Source organism: Pelodiscus sinensis, chromosome 25 (genome assembly GCF_049634645.1).
Source record: "Pelodiscus sinensis isolate JC-2024 chromosome 25, ASM4963464v1, whole genome shotgun sequence".
Classification (NCBI taxonomy): domain Eukaryota; kingdom Metazoa; phylum Chordata; order Testudines; family Trionychidae; genus Pelodiscus; species Pelodiscus sinensis.
Window position 1 is genome coordinate 2598476 of NC_134735.1, and position 15908 is coordinate 2614383.

Genomic DNA, 15908 nt, shown 5'->3' on the forward strand with positions numbered 1-15908 from the left:
ACGTGCAGCCCACATTTCGCTGTGCGCACGTGCGCACCACCCGCAGAAACAGACAGCCCCCGCGGGGCGCCGTGCCAAGCTCTCCTGAGCCGCGCAGAAGCGCCCTGGGCGCACGGCCGGGCCCCAGGGCCACAAGGAGAGCGGCTGGAGGGGCTCAGGCGTTTCTCAGCCTCCGGGACACCTGAGCGGCGGGGGCCGCGGGGGGCTGCTCTGTTCATCCCCCGGGCACCTGGCTGGGGGCACCATGAGACGGGACTAGCTGGACCTTTGGTCTGACCCGGCCTTAGGGTCCGAGCCGGGCTGAGAGCTCCAGCCGGGCCGGGCCCGCCTCCCCCAGCCCAGCGCCCGGGCGAGGCCGGTTCCCATTGGGAGCCGCGGGCTGGGCGTGCGGGGCCGGGCTCGGCTTTCCCAGCCCGGCGCTTTCCCACGGGCTCCGGTTGCCAGTGAGGTCACTGGTCCCTTTGCAGCGCGGCGGGGACCAATCACCGCGGCGCGCCGGGGGGCGAGGGGAGGGGGCGCCCAGACGGTTCACACGGGGGCGGGGCGGGGAGTGGGAATCCGGAGCGGGGCCGGAGGGCGGAGGAGGCGATTTCCCCTTCCCAGCCCAGCCCGGCGCGGGGCAGGCGGGTGCCTCTTGGCTTCCCAGCGCCGCACAGGGAGCCGGGACTCGGGACTCAGCGCCCCGCGCCTGGCCAGGGTAGGACAGCTCCTAACTCCCCCCGAGCCCCCCCACGCGCGGGGCAGCCCCCACATCTCGGAGAGCCCCCCACGCGCGGGGCAGCTCCCAACCTCAGACCCCCCCCCACGCACGGGGCAGCCCCCCACCTCGGAGAGCCCCCCACGCGCGGGGCAGCTCCCAACCTCAGACCCCCCCCACGCACGGGGCAGCCCCCCACCTCGGAGAGCCCCCCACGCGCGGGGCAGCTCCCAACCTCAGAACCCCCCCCCCCACGTGTGGGGCAGCCCCCCATCTCGGAGAGCTCCCCACACGCAAGGCAGCCCACTATCTCAGAGACCCCCCCCACACGCGGGGCAGCCCCCCCACGCTCCAGGAGGGTGCGGGAGAGACGGTTTGCCCCCGCTGCCTCAGGATGAAGAGCCGATGTGAGGCGCGCTCGTCGGGCTCCGAGTCGGAGGGGCCCATCGACGTGGGCCAGGAGGAGGAATACAGGTAGGGGGGCCCCCTGGCTGGGCAGCCCATGGCATGGGGGGGCAGCTGGCACGCTTTGTACAAGTGCCGGAGTTCGGGGGAGGTTAACCCGGACTGAGGAGGCCGCCTTGCAGCACCCCCGCTATTTAGAAAGTTCCCGTAAGAAGGGCCACACTGGGTCAGAGCAAAGGTCCCTCCAGCCCAGGATCCGGATCGGGGCCAGCCCCAGGCGCCCCACGGGAGCTGAGTGATCCCTCCCTGTGGTCCCTTTCCAGCTTCCCCCAAACAGGCCGGGGGGCTAATTGCCCTGGATGGAGACAGGCTCCAGGAACGGCTCTAGCGCTGGTTTGCACCCCAGGCCACGGTTACATAGTGGGGGTGCCGGGAGCCTTTGGAACAAGCTGTAAACCCTGCGTGTGATGGAAACCGCTTCAAGACGGGGGGTGCAGCAGGCCCTCCTGCCCTTCCCCACCCGCCTCGTTCCAGCACCCGGGCCCTGGGGAGCTGGGGTTCGGGGCCTGGCCCTCTGGGCCCTTCCAGCAGCTCCAGAGCAGGGAGCCTCCCCGTCTCAGCTCTGCCTCCCACTTGTAGCGCTGGGGTCTCTGCAAGGCCGGGCGGAGGCTGAATCAGTCCCTGTCTGGGAAGCGCCCTGGGGCTGTGACGGGCTAGTGACAAGGGTGAATCCTCCCAGCTGGAAAGCCAGGGAGAGGCGCTCGCCCCAGCGCCCAGCACCGGGATATTAACCGCTAGCCCTGGTGGAAATGCCACACGAAGGGTTTTACAGCTGGCTCCCCCTTCCCAGCACAGTGAAGGGAAAGGGATAATGCATCCAACCTTCGCTGCAGCCCCGAGTGCCCCAAGAGGTAGCTGTCCCCCCCCCCCCCCCAGGCTAGTGCGAGTGTCCGTCTGTATAGAATGCACTCTCCCAACACACACGCTCGTACAACACAGCACAGAGCCACACAGCACACCCCCGCGTGGCATCTCCCAACACCCTGATGGAGGTAACAGTATGTAGGGGCTTCCTCTCAATCGTTTATGTCCGTGAACAGCTGTAGAGAGAGGTTAGATCTCAGTGGCAACTACAAATATTTATTTCCCAAGCCAGATGTAAACCAGAATGTTGTTGTGATGATTTATTATGCTGGGGTGCTGTGTCGGGACCCCATTGTGTCGGGACCCCATCTAGAACTTCATGAAGAATTTACAAGCTCAGAAGTAAGCTACTAATGTAAGAAATGTAACAAGCAAAGAGAAACACCTCCCAAGTAGGGAGTGCTGTTCAGGGCTTGGCGTATATCTGGACAGTAAGTCAGGAGTTCTGGATTTGCTTTCCAGCTCCATTGGTGACTGGCTGTGTGACTTTGGGGATTAGCTGCCAGTGTTGGGAAGCTAAATGTATTAATGTTTGTAAAGGGCGGATATCCTCAGCTGAAAGTTGGCATGATGTGGAAGTGCTTATTTTTCTTTATGAAGTGGCCACCAGAACAACCCTACAAATGACACAGCCAGAGCACGAGAAACATGATCAGTCCTAACTCTCCAGAGACGGAGACCAATTGGCCTTAAATTCTTCCTATGTACCAGTCACACGGAAGGAACCTTTTTGAAATCCGCCAGATCTCTCAGCCCCGGGTCCGGAATTGCAGTTTGCCAACTGCAATTCATTCAAACAATGTGGGGCTTTCTACTTTCCTACAAGTGGAGTTTCATTGTATTCAAGCTGACTGTGAGTGAGTTCTATTCAATCCGGTCACAACACACCCATACGACCCCCCAAATCACACCCCATAGCATATATGCACACACAATGCACTAGCACAAATAATAGTAAGTACTCCCTGCTGTGTGCACACACACACACTCCCTTGTGTACACCCTCACCCCATGCACACACGCAAACACAATAAACACACACTGAGAAACCAAATGCAACAGGCGTGGAAAGGCAATAGATACGGGGACGAGAGATGGCTCTAGGGAAGGGTTTGTCATGAAACATTGCTAGTCACAGTGGGGGGTCATCACCTCCATGGCCAGTCGCCTTTGGCCGACAGCCATTGCATTAATCAACTGGAAGATTTTCCTGGCCTTGCTTGGGTCCTTCAGGGCAGAGGGCTGTGGGTGTGGGGGGTGCAGGAGTCAGGGTGGGGCTGTGGATGTGGGGGTGCAGGAGTCAGGGTGGGGCTGGGAGGTGTCGGGGGGGCAGGAGTCAGGGCAGGGGGCTGGGAGGTGTCGGGGGCAGGAGACAGGGCAGGGGGCTGGGAGGTGTCGGGGGGCAGGAGTCAGGGCAGGGGGCTGGGAGGTGTCGGGGGGGCTGGAGTCAGGGCAGGGGGCTGTGGGTGTCGGGGGGCAGGAGTCAGGGCAGGGGGCTGGGAGGTGTCGGGGGGCAGGAGTCAGGGCAGGGGGCTAGGAGGTGTCGGGGGGCAGGAGTCAGGGCAGGGAGCTGTGGGTGTGGGAGGGCTGAGGTGGGAGGTGTGGGGGGTGCTCGGGGAGGGGATGCAGGATTCAGGGCAGGGTCTCAAGATGGGGGCTGGGAGGCGGGGGGAGGTTTACTGGGGTCGTCCGTGGCAGTGGGGCGGCTGCTGTGACAGCAGCTCATCCCGAGGGGCAGGGGTTCTGCTGCCCTGGTTGCTTCTCACATGGGAGAGGAGCCTGGGGCAGGGCTGCCTCCCTGATGGCTCCTTGCTGGAGGGAGGGGCTGGGGCTGGGCTTCCCCACCCCCCAGTGGCTCCTTGCTGTGGGGAGGAGGCTGGCACTGGGCTGCCCAGCAGCTCCTCACGGGGGTGGGGAGGGACCGGGCAGCCTGGTGGCCGAGAGCCAGGGGGAGGGGCCTGGAGACAGGGGGCATCTTACCTGGGCTGGTGACCAGCAATATCGAGAGCTCGGCCCAGCTGGCCACTCTCTAGCATGGCCCCCCCTTTTGGTCGCTGCAGTATCACTGCCCCCTAGTGGTCATTACGGAGCACAACTGTCCCACCTCTCAGCCCCCTCCCGTTCCATGTTCTGGAAAACAATCGAATTCCAGGCACTTCCTGTTTCCGTGGCCCAGCCAGACTCTGAGCTTGCTTCACGTTAGGCTTAGAGGAAGCTGCCTGTCACATGTGGTGGTCCTAGCTCTTACTGTTTAGACAGCGCTTAAAAAGATCAAGACGTCGTTCCATCCCATGCGGGGAGCAATGTTCCCTCGACGCACTTCCATCCCTGTGCAGAATGCATTTTTTTACATTGCACCGAGGCATGTGCGAATGTGCACCACCCGTAGAGCCAAAAGCCTAGCCGTGGGCATCCCGCTCATCAGCGGGGCAGCATGGGAATCTCTCCTGAGCGGCTGCACAAACGCCCGGCTTCCCGGGGGCACGGGCGAGTGGGTGCCACGTGGGTGGGGTTACAAAGAGCATGTGAAACAACTAGCCCCACCCCCTTTTTATTTCCTGCACAGCCCCGTGTCAAGACCTGTTTCTCCCACCACCACGTCCCAGCTCCAAGCCAGGAAGAAGCGGCGAGGGGTGAGTTTCACGTATGCTACCAAGTCTACCAGTCCCGTGGCGCCCGTCCGTGGCAGGCAGCGAGTGAGGACATGTGGGTGCTGTAGGGTTTTGACCGTTCGGCCCTGGGTAAGCAAAGAAACATGCCGCCTAGCCCCTCTGGCTCATTGGGAGGATGTTCCCTAGCCCAGGAGACAGGCAGTGCAAGAGTAGAGGCTGTAAGACGGTTCAGGCCCCGCATTTTGGGGGCCCCTCAACAGTCCCATTGGCGGTGCCCTGGGATTACTGGGGCTGGTGCAGGGTGGCAGCGGGTCGACCCTCCCCCACTCACTGCGGCGGCGGGAGCCGGAGCGACCCGGCAGCCTGCTCTGTTCCACCACTCCGCTCTCTCCCGGCCCCGGGGCGCTCTGCTTCCCGCCACCGTGGTGAGGCGGAGCGCAGCGGGCTGGGAGGGTGGCGGGGTGGAGCGGAGCAGGCTCCCGCCGCCACCGGGAGTGCAGGAGGGGGGCTGATCCCTGCTGCCGCCCTGCGCCAGGCCCAGCTCCCCCCGCAAACCCCAGCCCATGTTGCTCGGGGGAGGGGACAAGGGGGCGGAGCAGGAGCAGAGCAGGGCGGGGCTGGGGAAGGGGCGGGGCAGATGCAGTGCAGGGCCTGCGGCAGGAGGGTGGCTCTAGGTGCTGCGCCCCCCCTAGAGATGGCTCTGAATGGGAGGATCCAAGTTTCCCGGCTGCTGTTTCCAACTCTGTCACGCCAGCCGTGGGCTGTTCCAGGGCTGGAGACGGCCCAGGCAGAGCTTAGACAGCTTCAGTGGCCTGAGTCACAGCACCCTCCCTGGGCATGGACCACAGCACTGGCTCGGGACAGGGTCCTCTGGAGGCAGCCCAGCGCCGTCCTGTGCCCTGCCTCCAGTGGGGGATGGTCCTTGGTGGCCACTTGGGCGTGGCAACGCGGCCCTTGCCCTTCTATGCTGCCTAGAGGGGTCGGGATCCCACCCCAAATGCTGTTGGGCAAGTCAGTCGAACCCCCCCCATGCCTCAGTTTCCCCGTCAGTAGCACCGATTTATTTCATGTGCTTAAAGGGGCCTCTCTGAAAGTGTTGCCGTTAAAGGGGCTATTAGCAATGGGAGGCGATCTGCTCGGGGGCTCCATTAACGAGCGCTTGCAGGGGAATGTCAGATCGCTCGGCGGGAGGAGGGAGTGTGACCGTGGTGGCGGCACACGGGGCCCGGCCACGCTCCTCCGCATGGAATTCCTTTGTAGATCATCGAGAAGCGGCGGCGCGACCGTATTAACAGCAGCCTGTCCGAGCTGCGCCGGTTAGTCCCCACGGCCTTGGAGAAGCAGGTAGGTGCAGAGTAGCAGACGTGGCCCTTCTGTCCAGGGGCGTCTCGTTTTCAGCAAGGCCTCCGGGTCATGGGCTGTGGGTACAGGAGGCAGGGAAAGGGGCCAGGCGGGCGGGGGACTTTCTGGGGGGCGGAGAGTGGGCGGGGGAAGTTCAGGCATGGCCCCGCCCACTCTCCACCACCCCAGAAAGCATACTGCTTCAGCACAGCTCCCCAGCCAGGTGGAGGCTGGGGATGTCATGTGCTCTGAGGCTGGGCGGAAGGCTTGCCACTGTGGTGGGGTGGGGGTGTGCTTGGCTCCCATGAGGGGCGGGGCCTTGGGCAGAAGGGGCGGGACTGTGGTCTCGCCTCCCCTAGCCCAATGTTTGCCCACCACCCATGCCCCTGGTGCTTATGACTAAACATGGGTGGCATCAGCTGAGTGACTTATCTCCAGGCAGCCCGGCATCTTGCATTGACAGCCGCTTTACAGCGTTCGTTTCATGCGCGCTCCTTAGCTGAGCAGGGTTTGGCTCCGTCAGAGCGTGGAGGGGAGCTCGCGAGGCGCCCCTACAGCTGGTGCTGGAGCAAGAGATGCTGGTGACTTAGTGACGTTCTCTTCTCAGGGGGGTCAATGCCCGAGCAGGTGCTGTCTTTTTGAATGAGGTTGAAAAACAAGGCCTTGCCGTTCACTGTGAAAAGATTTCCTGAAATCTAAGTCCCCCTCCTTCCAGTACATGTGATCATTGCTTTCTTTTGTCCTGTGTCAACACCTGTGTATTAAAAGGTCCCAAACACTCCCCTGAGTGTTAAACCCAGGAGCCGTGCTCAGATTGTAGCGGAGGTCACGCGTTCTGTTTTCCTGAATTCCCTCTGCAGCTCCGTTTGGAGACAGTAGTCTTCGCTGGCCCCGCTCAAAGGGGTTCTGGAATGGCAGTGGTGCAGCATGCCTGCTGCGTTCCACCCCAGAGGTGACTGCATTTCACTGATGGGTAATTGCTAACTCGGCTGTCGAGCCTTTTAGGGTGCTTCAGGGTTGAAAACCCCATAAATGCCCTAGCGCAGGGGGGTTCAAACTTTTTTTCTCATGACCCAGTTGAAGAAAATTGTTGATGCTGTGACCCAACAGAATGAGCGGAGTGTGTGCCCCGGGGCGGGGCTGAGGGTGAGAGCTCTGAGGTCTTGGGGGGGGGGGGGGGGCTGGGACAGCGGGGACTTACCTCGAACTGCTCCCGTGCAGTGGTGCAGTGGGGGGCTCAGGCAGCTTCCTGCCTCTGCTGGCACCACAGACCAGGCTGCCCTCAGAAGCAGCCGGCAGCAGGTTCCCAGCCCATGGGAGTGCAGAGCTAGTGCTCTGGGCAGGGGCCGTGTGCAGTGCCCTGTGCGCGCTCCCCCCCCCCCCCCCCCACCTGGGAGCCAGGCCTGTGCCGGCCGCTTCTGGGATGCAGCATAGTCTGTGGTGCAGGACAGGCAGGGCGCTGCCTTAGCGCCCCCCCCCCCCCCCACTGGTCACCTGATCCCTCTGAAGCAACAAGACCCAGCGACCGACATGCCACCCCCCAGTGCTGGGCTGCGACCCGTCCTTTGAAAACCAGTGGTCTAAATGATCACCACTGTAGAGGATGTGCTGATGGTAAAATAGGACAGTAATACATTCTCCAGGAAATCGTATGGCGGGTAGAATCAGTCTAAGGGTACGTCTAGACTACGTGCTTCTGTCACCAGAGGCATGTAGATTAGGCTACCAGGCATAGGAAAATGAAGCGGCAATTTAAATAATCACCGCTTCATTTAAATTTACATGGCTGCCATGCTGAGCCGATCAGCTGTTTCTCGGCTCAGCGCGGTAGTCTGGATGCCCAGGGGTTGACATCAAAGGCATTTGTTGACCTCCCAGGTATGCCTCCTGGGATCAGGTTTACCTGGGAGGTCGACAAATGCCTTTGATGTCGACACCTGTGCGTCCAGACTACCGCACTGAGCCGACAAACAGCTGATTGGCTCAGCGCGGCAGCCATGTAAATTTAAATGAAGCGGCGATTATTTAAATTGCCGCTTCATTTTCCTATGCCTGGTAGCCTAATCTACATGCCTCTGGTGACAGAGGCATGTAGTCTAGACGTGCCCTAAAAGACGTTTTTCAGCAGCAGGGATGAAGGGAAATAGAGATTTTCACTTTGCTTCCCAGCACCTTTTGAGGGGAGATCCGTTTTCCTTCCTGCTTGATTCAAGATGAGTCCGAATCCAAACCCCAAATCTGTTCATTTGGCCCTTTCTGACCTTCAGGGAAGTTCCAGCCCCCTTGAAGACGGCTCCCTCCAGGAGCTGGAATCCTGGATTTTTAAATGGTGGTTTGATCGTCTCTCTTTCTCTGTTGTCCATCCCTGCTTTGAATACACAGGGCTCCTCCAAGCTGGAAAAGGCAGAGATCCTGCAAATGACAGTGGACCATTTAAAAATGCTTCACGCCACTGGAGGAACAGGTGAGACCGGCTTCTGTAAACGTGTGTCTGGGGGTGAGACCCTGGCTGTCTCGAAAGCAGTGGCAAAAACTCTCCCTGACCCCCAGGTAGGGATGTGAGCAGGGCCCGCCCGAGCCATTCGTGCGCCCTGGGAGCGCGGCGCCGCCCCCGAGAGAGTGATACATATGTGGCTCCGCCCCCAAGCATGCAGCGCCCCTCCCACCCCCAGATGCCCAGCGCATGCGTGGCCCCGCCCCTGAGCGCATGGCGCATTCGTGGCCCCGCCCCTGAGCGCCCGGCGCATGCGCAGTGCCACTCCTGCCCAGCCCGGCAGCCCCGCACGGTGCCCTCTACAACGGGGGTCCTCGGGCGGTAGCCTGGTTGCCAGCTCTGGATGTAAGTGACTAGAATACATAAGCTTATCAGATAGTTGACTAGTCACTTCCTTGCCTTGCTGCCTCTATCAGAGGGAGGCAGCAAGCAAGGGGAGCTGGTGCCGGGGGAAGCCATCTTAATAACTGGTCCCCCCCCCCCGGACCACCTCCGCAAGGGAGTAGGGAGGCAGAGGTGTAGTGGGGGACCAGGCACAAGTCGGGAATCAGCTGATTCCCGGCTCATGTCTGGTCCCCCTCCTGCTCTTCAGCCTTTTAAACGTGTTAAGAGTCTAGTGGTTCTTAATGCATTTAGAAGGCAGAACCGCAGCAGGGTCAGCTCCAGATAGCTAACCCCCCTGCAGCTCTGCAGTCCCCCCCCAATCAGCTAATCGACTTGTCAATTAGCTGATTAAATGCCATTTAGCATCCCTAGCCCCAGGGGCACAGGATTTCTTCTGAGGGGAGGAAGATTCACCCTGGACTCTGAAAGCAGCGTCCCGCTGTTCCTATCCGCTGTGTGCTCCAGAAATCGTTCGTACTGAGCTTACAGAAAATATTTGTGTTTGCTCCTGGAAGGAAGTGGCTCTCTCCCGAGGAGACTTTCCACTTCCTGTGCTACTATTTGCGCTCCTGATGAGGGTCTCACATTTGGGCCTTGGCAGACGGAAGTATGGCATCTGGTCTGTCCTAGGCAACCACAGCAAAAGCTGCCAACTCCCAGAGCAGAGACAGCTCCACACAGGCCCAGGCCAAGCGACACACTGAGTCATGCTCACACACGTCCAAAAACAAGTCTGCCTCCTCCGCATCCAACTGGGATATGTTTCCTGGCACTGTCTGGAATCTGGTTAGTGACTGCATAGAAACAGCACCCCTCTCCCCCAACGAACCGTTTGTAAGACACGACGGGTTGCACGTTCTCCACAACAGCAAAAGTCCTAGTCTCCCCCAGCCCGGCGGCTCTGGCGGGGATCCCAAATTCAGCACAGTAGCCCTCTGCCTCAGTTAAAACACGGTTCTGTCACACTGGGCAGAGGAGACTGTGGAGTTTAGCAGAGTTGCATTTTGCTAAAGGAACATTGTGGAAATACTCCGCTTGGCAACGCGACAGCGCCGCAACCTGTTGTTGACAGTGTCCCCAAAATGTGAAGTGGTCCGGTGCTTTCTCCAAGCTGCTTGAGTTCTCCCCCCCCCTCTCCGGAAGCCCAGGAAGAAAATAGACCTAAGGAACAATCGGTAGTTTTATTTTGTCTCCTAGATCGTCTCCACGATCCCAGGCTTTGAGCCCCTGAGAGCCAATAGTCTTGGATTGAGATTGTCTCAGATCCTTCAGTCGTTGCTGTGTTTGTCTGCAGCTTTAAAAACGACCAGCAGTCCTACAAACAAAAACGATATTGAGTGTCGTGAGCTTTTATGGGCACAACCCACTTCCTCAGAGGAGCTAACTCTGACTCTAACCTCAAGCTCATCTGAGGAAGTGGGTTGTGCCCAGGAAAGCTCACGACACTCGATATCTTTTTTGTTCGTAGGACTGCTATTTTTGTTCGTCTCTAAGAATGCATCTTCACAGCAGGGCTTCACTCAAAATAAGCTATGCAAATTGAGCTACGTCAATGGTGTGGCTTATTTCGAAATAGAGCACTCGTCTTCCAACTTCCCTTACTCTTTGTACAACAAGGGTATGTGTAGACTACCGGGATTTTTTGAAAAAAGTGGCCTTTTTTCGAAAAATCTTTACCTGCGTCTAGACTGCAGCCGCGTTCTTTCGAAAGTAAATCGAAAGAACGCAGCAGTTTTTTTGACCGCGGAAAACCTTGTTTTACGAGGAGTAACGCCTTTTTTCGAAAGTGCTCTTTCGAAAAAAGGTGCTATGTAATGCAAACTGTCCTTTTTTGAAAGAGAGAATCCAGATTGCCTGGGTGCTCTCTTTCGAAAAAGCAACTTGCTTTTTTGAAAGTACTGGTTGTAGTCTAGATGCCCTTTTTCGAAAGATACTTTCGAAAAAGCCTCTTTTCAAAGAGGCTTGAAGTCTAGACATAGCCTGAGGGTTACAGGAGTTGGAGTAAGAAGTCCTCCGGCTTGACAGGATTTCAAAATAACTGCCTGCAGACGGTTATTTCGAAATAACGCTGGTTATTTCAAAATAGTGTTGCTATGTAGATGTACCCTAAGGTGCCACAGGACTACTCGTTATCCTTCAGTTGGATATCTGTTTAAATCCACTATGAATAACAGAGTCAAAGAGTTGCCCCTAAACACAGGGGCTACGTCTAGACTGGCATGATTTTCTGCAATTGCTTTTAACGGAAAAGTTTTCTGTTAAAAGCATTTGCGGAAAAGAGCGTCTAGATTGGCACAGACGCTTTTCCGCAAAAGCACTTTTGTGCAAAAGCATCCGTGGCCAATCTAGATGCGCTTTTGTGCAAAAAAGCCCTGATCACCATTTTCGTAATTGGGGCTTTTTTGCGCAAAACAAATCTGAGCTGTCTACACTGGCCCTTTTGCGCAAAAGCTTTTGCGGAAAAGGACTTTTGCCCGAACTGGAGCAGCATAGTATTTCCACAAGAAGCACTGATTCCTTACATGAGATCATCAGTGTTCTTGCAGAAATTCAAGCGGCCAGTGTAGACAGCTGGCAAGTTTTTCCGCAAAAGCAGTTGCTTTTGCAGAAAAACTTGCCAGTCTAGACACAGCCAGGGAGAGGCCATTACGCTGTCTTGTGAGACGTCGAAACCACCCAACCTGCTGTCCTATAAGACCACGAGATCTTCCACGCCTGTGTTGGAATGGCCACACCAGAGGAGACCCAGCTAGTCCAGAATATTGGCTCCAGCCGTGGCCAGTGACAGATTCCAAAGGAAGTTTCTTCCTGACCCGAGCTAGCGATCAGCTTATGCCCCGAACCAAAAGCATTGATGACCCTGATCGTTTTATCCTAGTCAGAGTAATTTCAGATGCTGCTCTTATTCCTGTAAACATCAGTTTATTTTTTCAAAGCTTTCTTGGTGACTTCTTCAATAATCTCATGGGCAGTAAATTCCTCGGGTTAAATACACAATTCCGTTCAAATGTGTCGTCGAATCAGAGGCCTGTGCTCTTGGGGGACATGATGCCATGTGCGTCTTTTTCTCACAGGGTTCTTAGATGCCCGGGCCCTGGCTGTGGATTACAGGAGTCTCGGTTTCCGTGAATGCCTCACTGAAGTTGTCCGATACCTCGGCGTCCTTGAGGGACAAACCGGCGCGGATCCCGTCCGGCTACGTCTCCTCTCCCACCTGAATCATTACGTCGCTGAGATGGAACCTTCGCCTCTGGCCTCTTCCCTGCTGCCCTTTCACATGTGGCCTTGGTCGTTCCTCCCCGCTTCCACGGCACCCGCCGCTCAAGTACTGATCCCCCGGAGGGAGGCTGTCCCTGGTCTAGCTGTCTTGGCGGCTTCCCCCTTGGCCTATCCAAGCACCAGCATGAGAAGAGCTCCCACTCGCCGAATTCCTAGTGCCAACGTGCCAGCCCGCCGAAACGTCCTGTCCAGCAGGGTGGCCTCCTCGTCCCGGAAAGCGAGACCCACGGTGACATCAGCCGCCCCAGGGGCCAGGTCCAGCCTGCCGTCGCCACGCGGGGCCTTGAGAGATGCAGCATCCAAGAGCAGCCAGGTGGCCACGTTCCTGCTCAGCTCCACCTCTGCCGGAGTTCCCCTCCCGCCTGCGTACACCACGCCTGCCGCTGCGAGTGCTTCTCCCCAGGGACCAGGCGCCAGGAGCGGGACTCCCCGACGCTGCCGCTCCTGGACTACTGAAATTGGGGCTTTCTGATCCCCTCCTGGAGACACAAATCAGCAACAGCCACGGCTCAGAAAGCCTGGTCAGATGAACAGCTTCTTTCCTGCTCTGGATGCGTCTTCTTCCCCGCTCGTCTTCTCCCCCGTCCTGTCCTCGCATCGTCCTCTCTCCCTGCCCATCACGTGTCTCCCTGTTCCATTTCAGCCTTGCAGACTTTTATGTGGAACCGAACGTACGTGTCCCTGGCGCATCTCCACCAACGGCGAGGGGGGAGGGGCAGATCCGGATCCGCTTTCACTCCGGTGGGAGCTGAGCGTTGCCGTTTGGAAATGCAAACCAGCTCTGGCGGGGATTTGAGACCGAGCTCCGGAGCAGTGCCGCCTCCCCCCACTTGCAGGCCCTGCTGTTGTGACCACTGTGAGGCAGCAGGAGAGGGAGGGATGGGAGGTACCTACTAATCCCCAGGTTGACGAAGGCCTTATTCCATGCCCACTGAGGAGAGGCTCCAACAGGTTAATTAGAGCACCTGGAGCCAATTAAGGCCTGGCCAGAGACCTAAGAACCGCCCCCTGGTTCAGTCAGACAGGAGGCGGGAAGCAAAGTTGAGGGTAGTTTGGAGGAGTACTGTTGTCGGAAGGGAAACCCCGCCCCAGCGGAGAAAAACCCTGCCAAAGGGGACAGAGAGTCAGACGCTAAAGGGTTGGGACCTGGAGTAGGGGGCAGACCTGGGTCCCTTCCCCACTCCCCTTCTCCCCACCAGGGCAACCAGGGAGCTGTCGATGCCCAAGAACAAGGTCGGGGCGGTGCCCTGATCACCATGCCAAGGAAAAGCCGGGGGCCTTCCGCAACAGCGTTGGTGTAGGTCCCAGGCTAGGAGAGACCAGGTGGGGGAGGGAATCTCTTTCCTTGCGCTGCTGAGTGAGACGCACTTTCCGGCTGGCGCTGAGCTACCGGTCAGTGGCCAGCAGCCCAGAAGAACAATGCGGTGGGCCTCAGTTGGTCCAGTGAAAGCTGTTCCCTCCCCCACTCCCACAGGTTGCGTGAGGTGGCCGAGGTAAAGGGAGACAGGCGAGAGAGCAACAGAGGCCGCCCGCCGTGCCCATACAAACTGTCCGAACCCAGCTCCCCTCGGGATTGCTGTGGACACGTGGGGAGGTTCCTTGCCACGGGCCCGCCCCCTTCTGTGGCTCGCTACAAGTAGAGAAGCTCATGAAAATGTAACCGCTCCCGGTCTCCCTCTGACCTGGCATCCTGCGCTACCCTGTTCCTGCTGCACGGAGGTGACCCAGCCCAGCACTTCGGCACGTCAGCCCTCAATGCTACGTGCAGTCCTCGTTTTCCCTCCCCGGGGCCTGTCCCCGGAAGCGGGGTCTCCCCAGTGTCGCTGCTGGACTTGGTTCCTGGGAACGTTTGCGTGATGCCGTGCTTGGACTGATGCAGTTAGAGGATGTTTTCGGGGGGAGGATCAGACTCCACTCTGCACAATTGCTTTGCAGGCTGCTGTGGGGGGTTCCCAACGCGGAGAATTCAGATGTCTGCGAGGGAGCCAGACCTTGCTCCCCCAGTGGGGCATTACAGGCCAGGGAGCAGGTTTCCAGCGTGGGACCTGCGGAGGAGAGGTTGTGCCTCTCCTCCTCTCTTCAGCCATCAGCCCTCCCTCCCCCACATGAAAAGCCTTTACCAGAAAGGGAGGAGTGGCAGGAATCCTCAGTCACCCCAAGCTTCTCCTTTGCTTTCGTTGACTCCCAGGCCTTTCATTAAATTTTCTAGACTGTTCTCCCGTGCCAGGCTCTGCTCTCTTTATTGTCACTTTCTCTCGACGGGCTGGATCAGCCCCTGTCTGCTTGTCTCCTGAAAGCTTTGTGTTCCTATATAACTGCCAAGGAGGAGGCTGCTTTGTCCTCCGCTGGCCCCGTACTGCTGACTCTCCCCTCAGTCCCTACTTCTCCAGGGCGGTGAGGAACGGCGCGTTGGCATTCTCAGGCTCGGCTCCTGTTTTAACACTTCTTAGCTGCACTGGGCTTGAGGCAGTGTGGCCCGGTGGCTAGGGGAGTGAACTTGGCCTCACTAGGCATGAGGTCTGTTCCCAGCTCTGCCACTGGCCTGCTATATGACCTTTGGCAAGTCACTTCCCTTTACCTCAGTTTCCCTCTCTCTAACCAGGACAGATGAAAAGCTCTATACAAGAGATAAATATGCTGCAGTCATGGCAGTAGTAAGAGGGTGCTCAGAAGCAGCTAGAAGGGGTGTCGGAAGTGCTGTTTACTCAAAACAGAAGCACAGGGAGGGCAGTTGATGTGATCTGGGGACCAGATGCCCATGGAGCCTATCGAAACCAGGACCTGCTACCTCCGAAGGGGTTGATAGACTAGAACTGTTGCTCCCCACCAAGACATCGGGTCACCCTAGCCAGAGGCTCCCTACTGCCCATTGTGCACCTCTCTTAGCATTATTATTTCTCATAGCAACACGAGAAGTGTGGGGGGGGGGTCTATCACATACAGACGAGATGGCAGGAGGGATGTTAAAATGCGTGATTTTTGTACACGTGAAACTGCTGACGTTTTCAGCCATTACATGTTTGCATGGGGGGGGGGGGGGGAAGGGGGAAGACAGGAACCAGTTCGTGTAGCGACTCCCTCCTGCAGCCCCATGCTGCTGCCTCTGTGGGGGGCAGCAGTGTGGGAGGGGACAGGCATGGGAGCTGATGCTTTTAAGCTGGCTCCCTGCACACACTGACTCCCCCCCCATGCTGCTGCCTCTAACACAGAGGCAGCAGCGGGGGGAAGGGGCTGAGTATAACCTGAGGGTTAAGCAGTGAGCACAGGCTCATTGGTTAACCGTGTACAGTAAACCCCTAAAATTCCTTTTATTTCCTTGGCTGTCTGCAGATGCTGGCATTGGTCCAGCTGCACATCCTCTACCCAAATCAACGTGAGCGGTGCTGTGCCAGGGAAGAGGGGTGAATTTCAGCCCGGAAAGGAACGAAAGGGGGAACAGCGAGTCGTGTCTTTCTCATGGAACAGATGCTCCCTGCCCCGAGGGCAAGCAAGTGGCCAGTTGTGGATGTGCTGGGGGCTCAGTGGCAGCATTCCCACAGCTGCGTATCCGACATGCACGTGTGTGAGATGGAGCCGGGTCACATGGACTTGTTGTGTTCCTCAGACACACAAACACCCTGTTCTTGGGCCGCCTCAGGAAATGAGTGAGGGCAAGTCAGTGGGGGTGAAATATTCCCGTTCAGGGAAGTTCCCAGGAGGCAGGTTGTTCCTGGAGCTAATCTGTGCCTTGGCGCTTTTAGGGAGAAGTTTCGCCTCACTTTTGCCCTCTGCT

General features: G+C 58.2%; 1 protein-coding gene across 3 annotated transcripts; it reads left to right on the forward strand.

Moving 5' to 3' along the window:
* The first annotated feature begins 71 nt into the window (after nucleotides 1-71).
* On the forward strand, nucleotides 72-14351 carry HEYL (hes related family bHLH transcription factor with YRPW motif like). 3 transcript variants are annotated; one of them, XM_075908571.1, is made up of 6 exons: nucleotides 72-697; nucleotides 1091-1171; nucleotides 4593-4659; nucleotides 5899-5982; nucleotides 8362-8443; nucleotides 11932-14351. In XM_075908571.1, exons 2-6 carry the CDS (start codon nucleotides 1092-1094, stop codon nucleotides 12606-12608), a joined length of 990 nt encoding a protein of 329 aa, XP_075764686.1. In that variant the 5' UTR covers nucleotides 72-697; nucleotide 1091; the 3' UTR covers nucleotides 12609-14351. The 3 variants fall into 3 exon arrangements, with proteins under 3 accessions (XP_075764686.1, XP_075764685.1, XP_075764684.1); XM_075908570.1 differs by lacking the exon at nucleotides 72-697 and having other exon boundaries at nucleotides 1038-1171; XM_075908569.1 differs by lacking the exons at nucleotides 72-697; nucleotides 1091-1171 and having other exon boundaries at nucleotides 3694-4659.
* Nucleotides 14352-15908: the final 1557 nt, after the last annotated feature.

Bases quoted from the DNA above. Each gene is read 5' to 3' on its own strand.
- HEYL (XM_075908569.1), top strand. From the start codon at position 4,318: ATGCGGGGAGCAATGTTCCCTCGACGCACTTCCATCCCTGTGCAGAAT. The intron at 5,983-8,361 runs GTAGGTGCAGAG...TTGAATACACAG, and splicing joins CCACGGCCTTGGAGAAGCAG to GGCTCCTCCAAGCTGGAAAA. The intron at 8,444-11,931 runs GTGAGACCGGCT...TTTTTCTCACAG, and splicing joins TCACGCCACTGGAGGAACAG to GGTTCTTAGATGCCCGGGCC.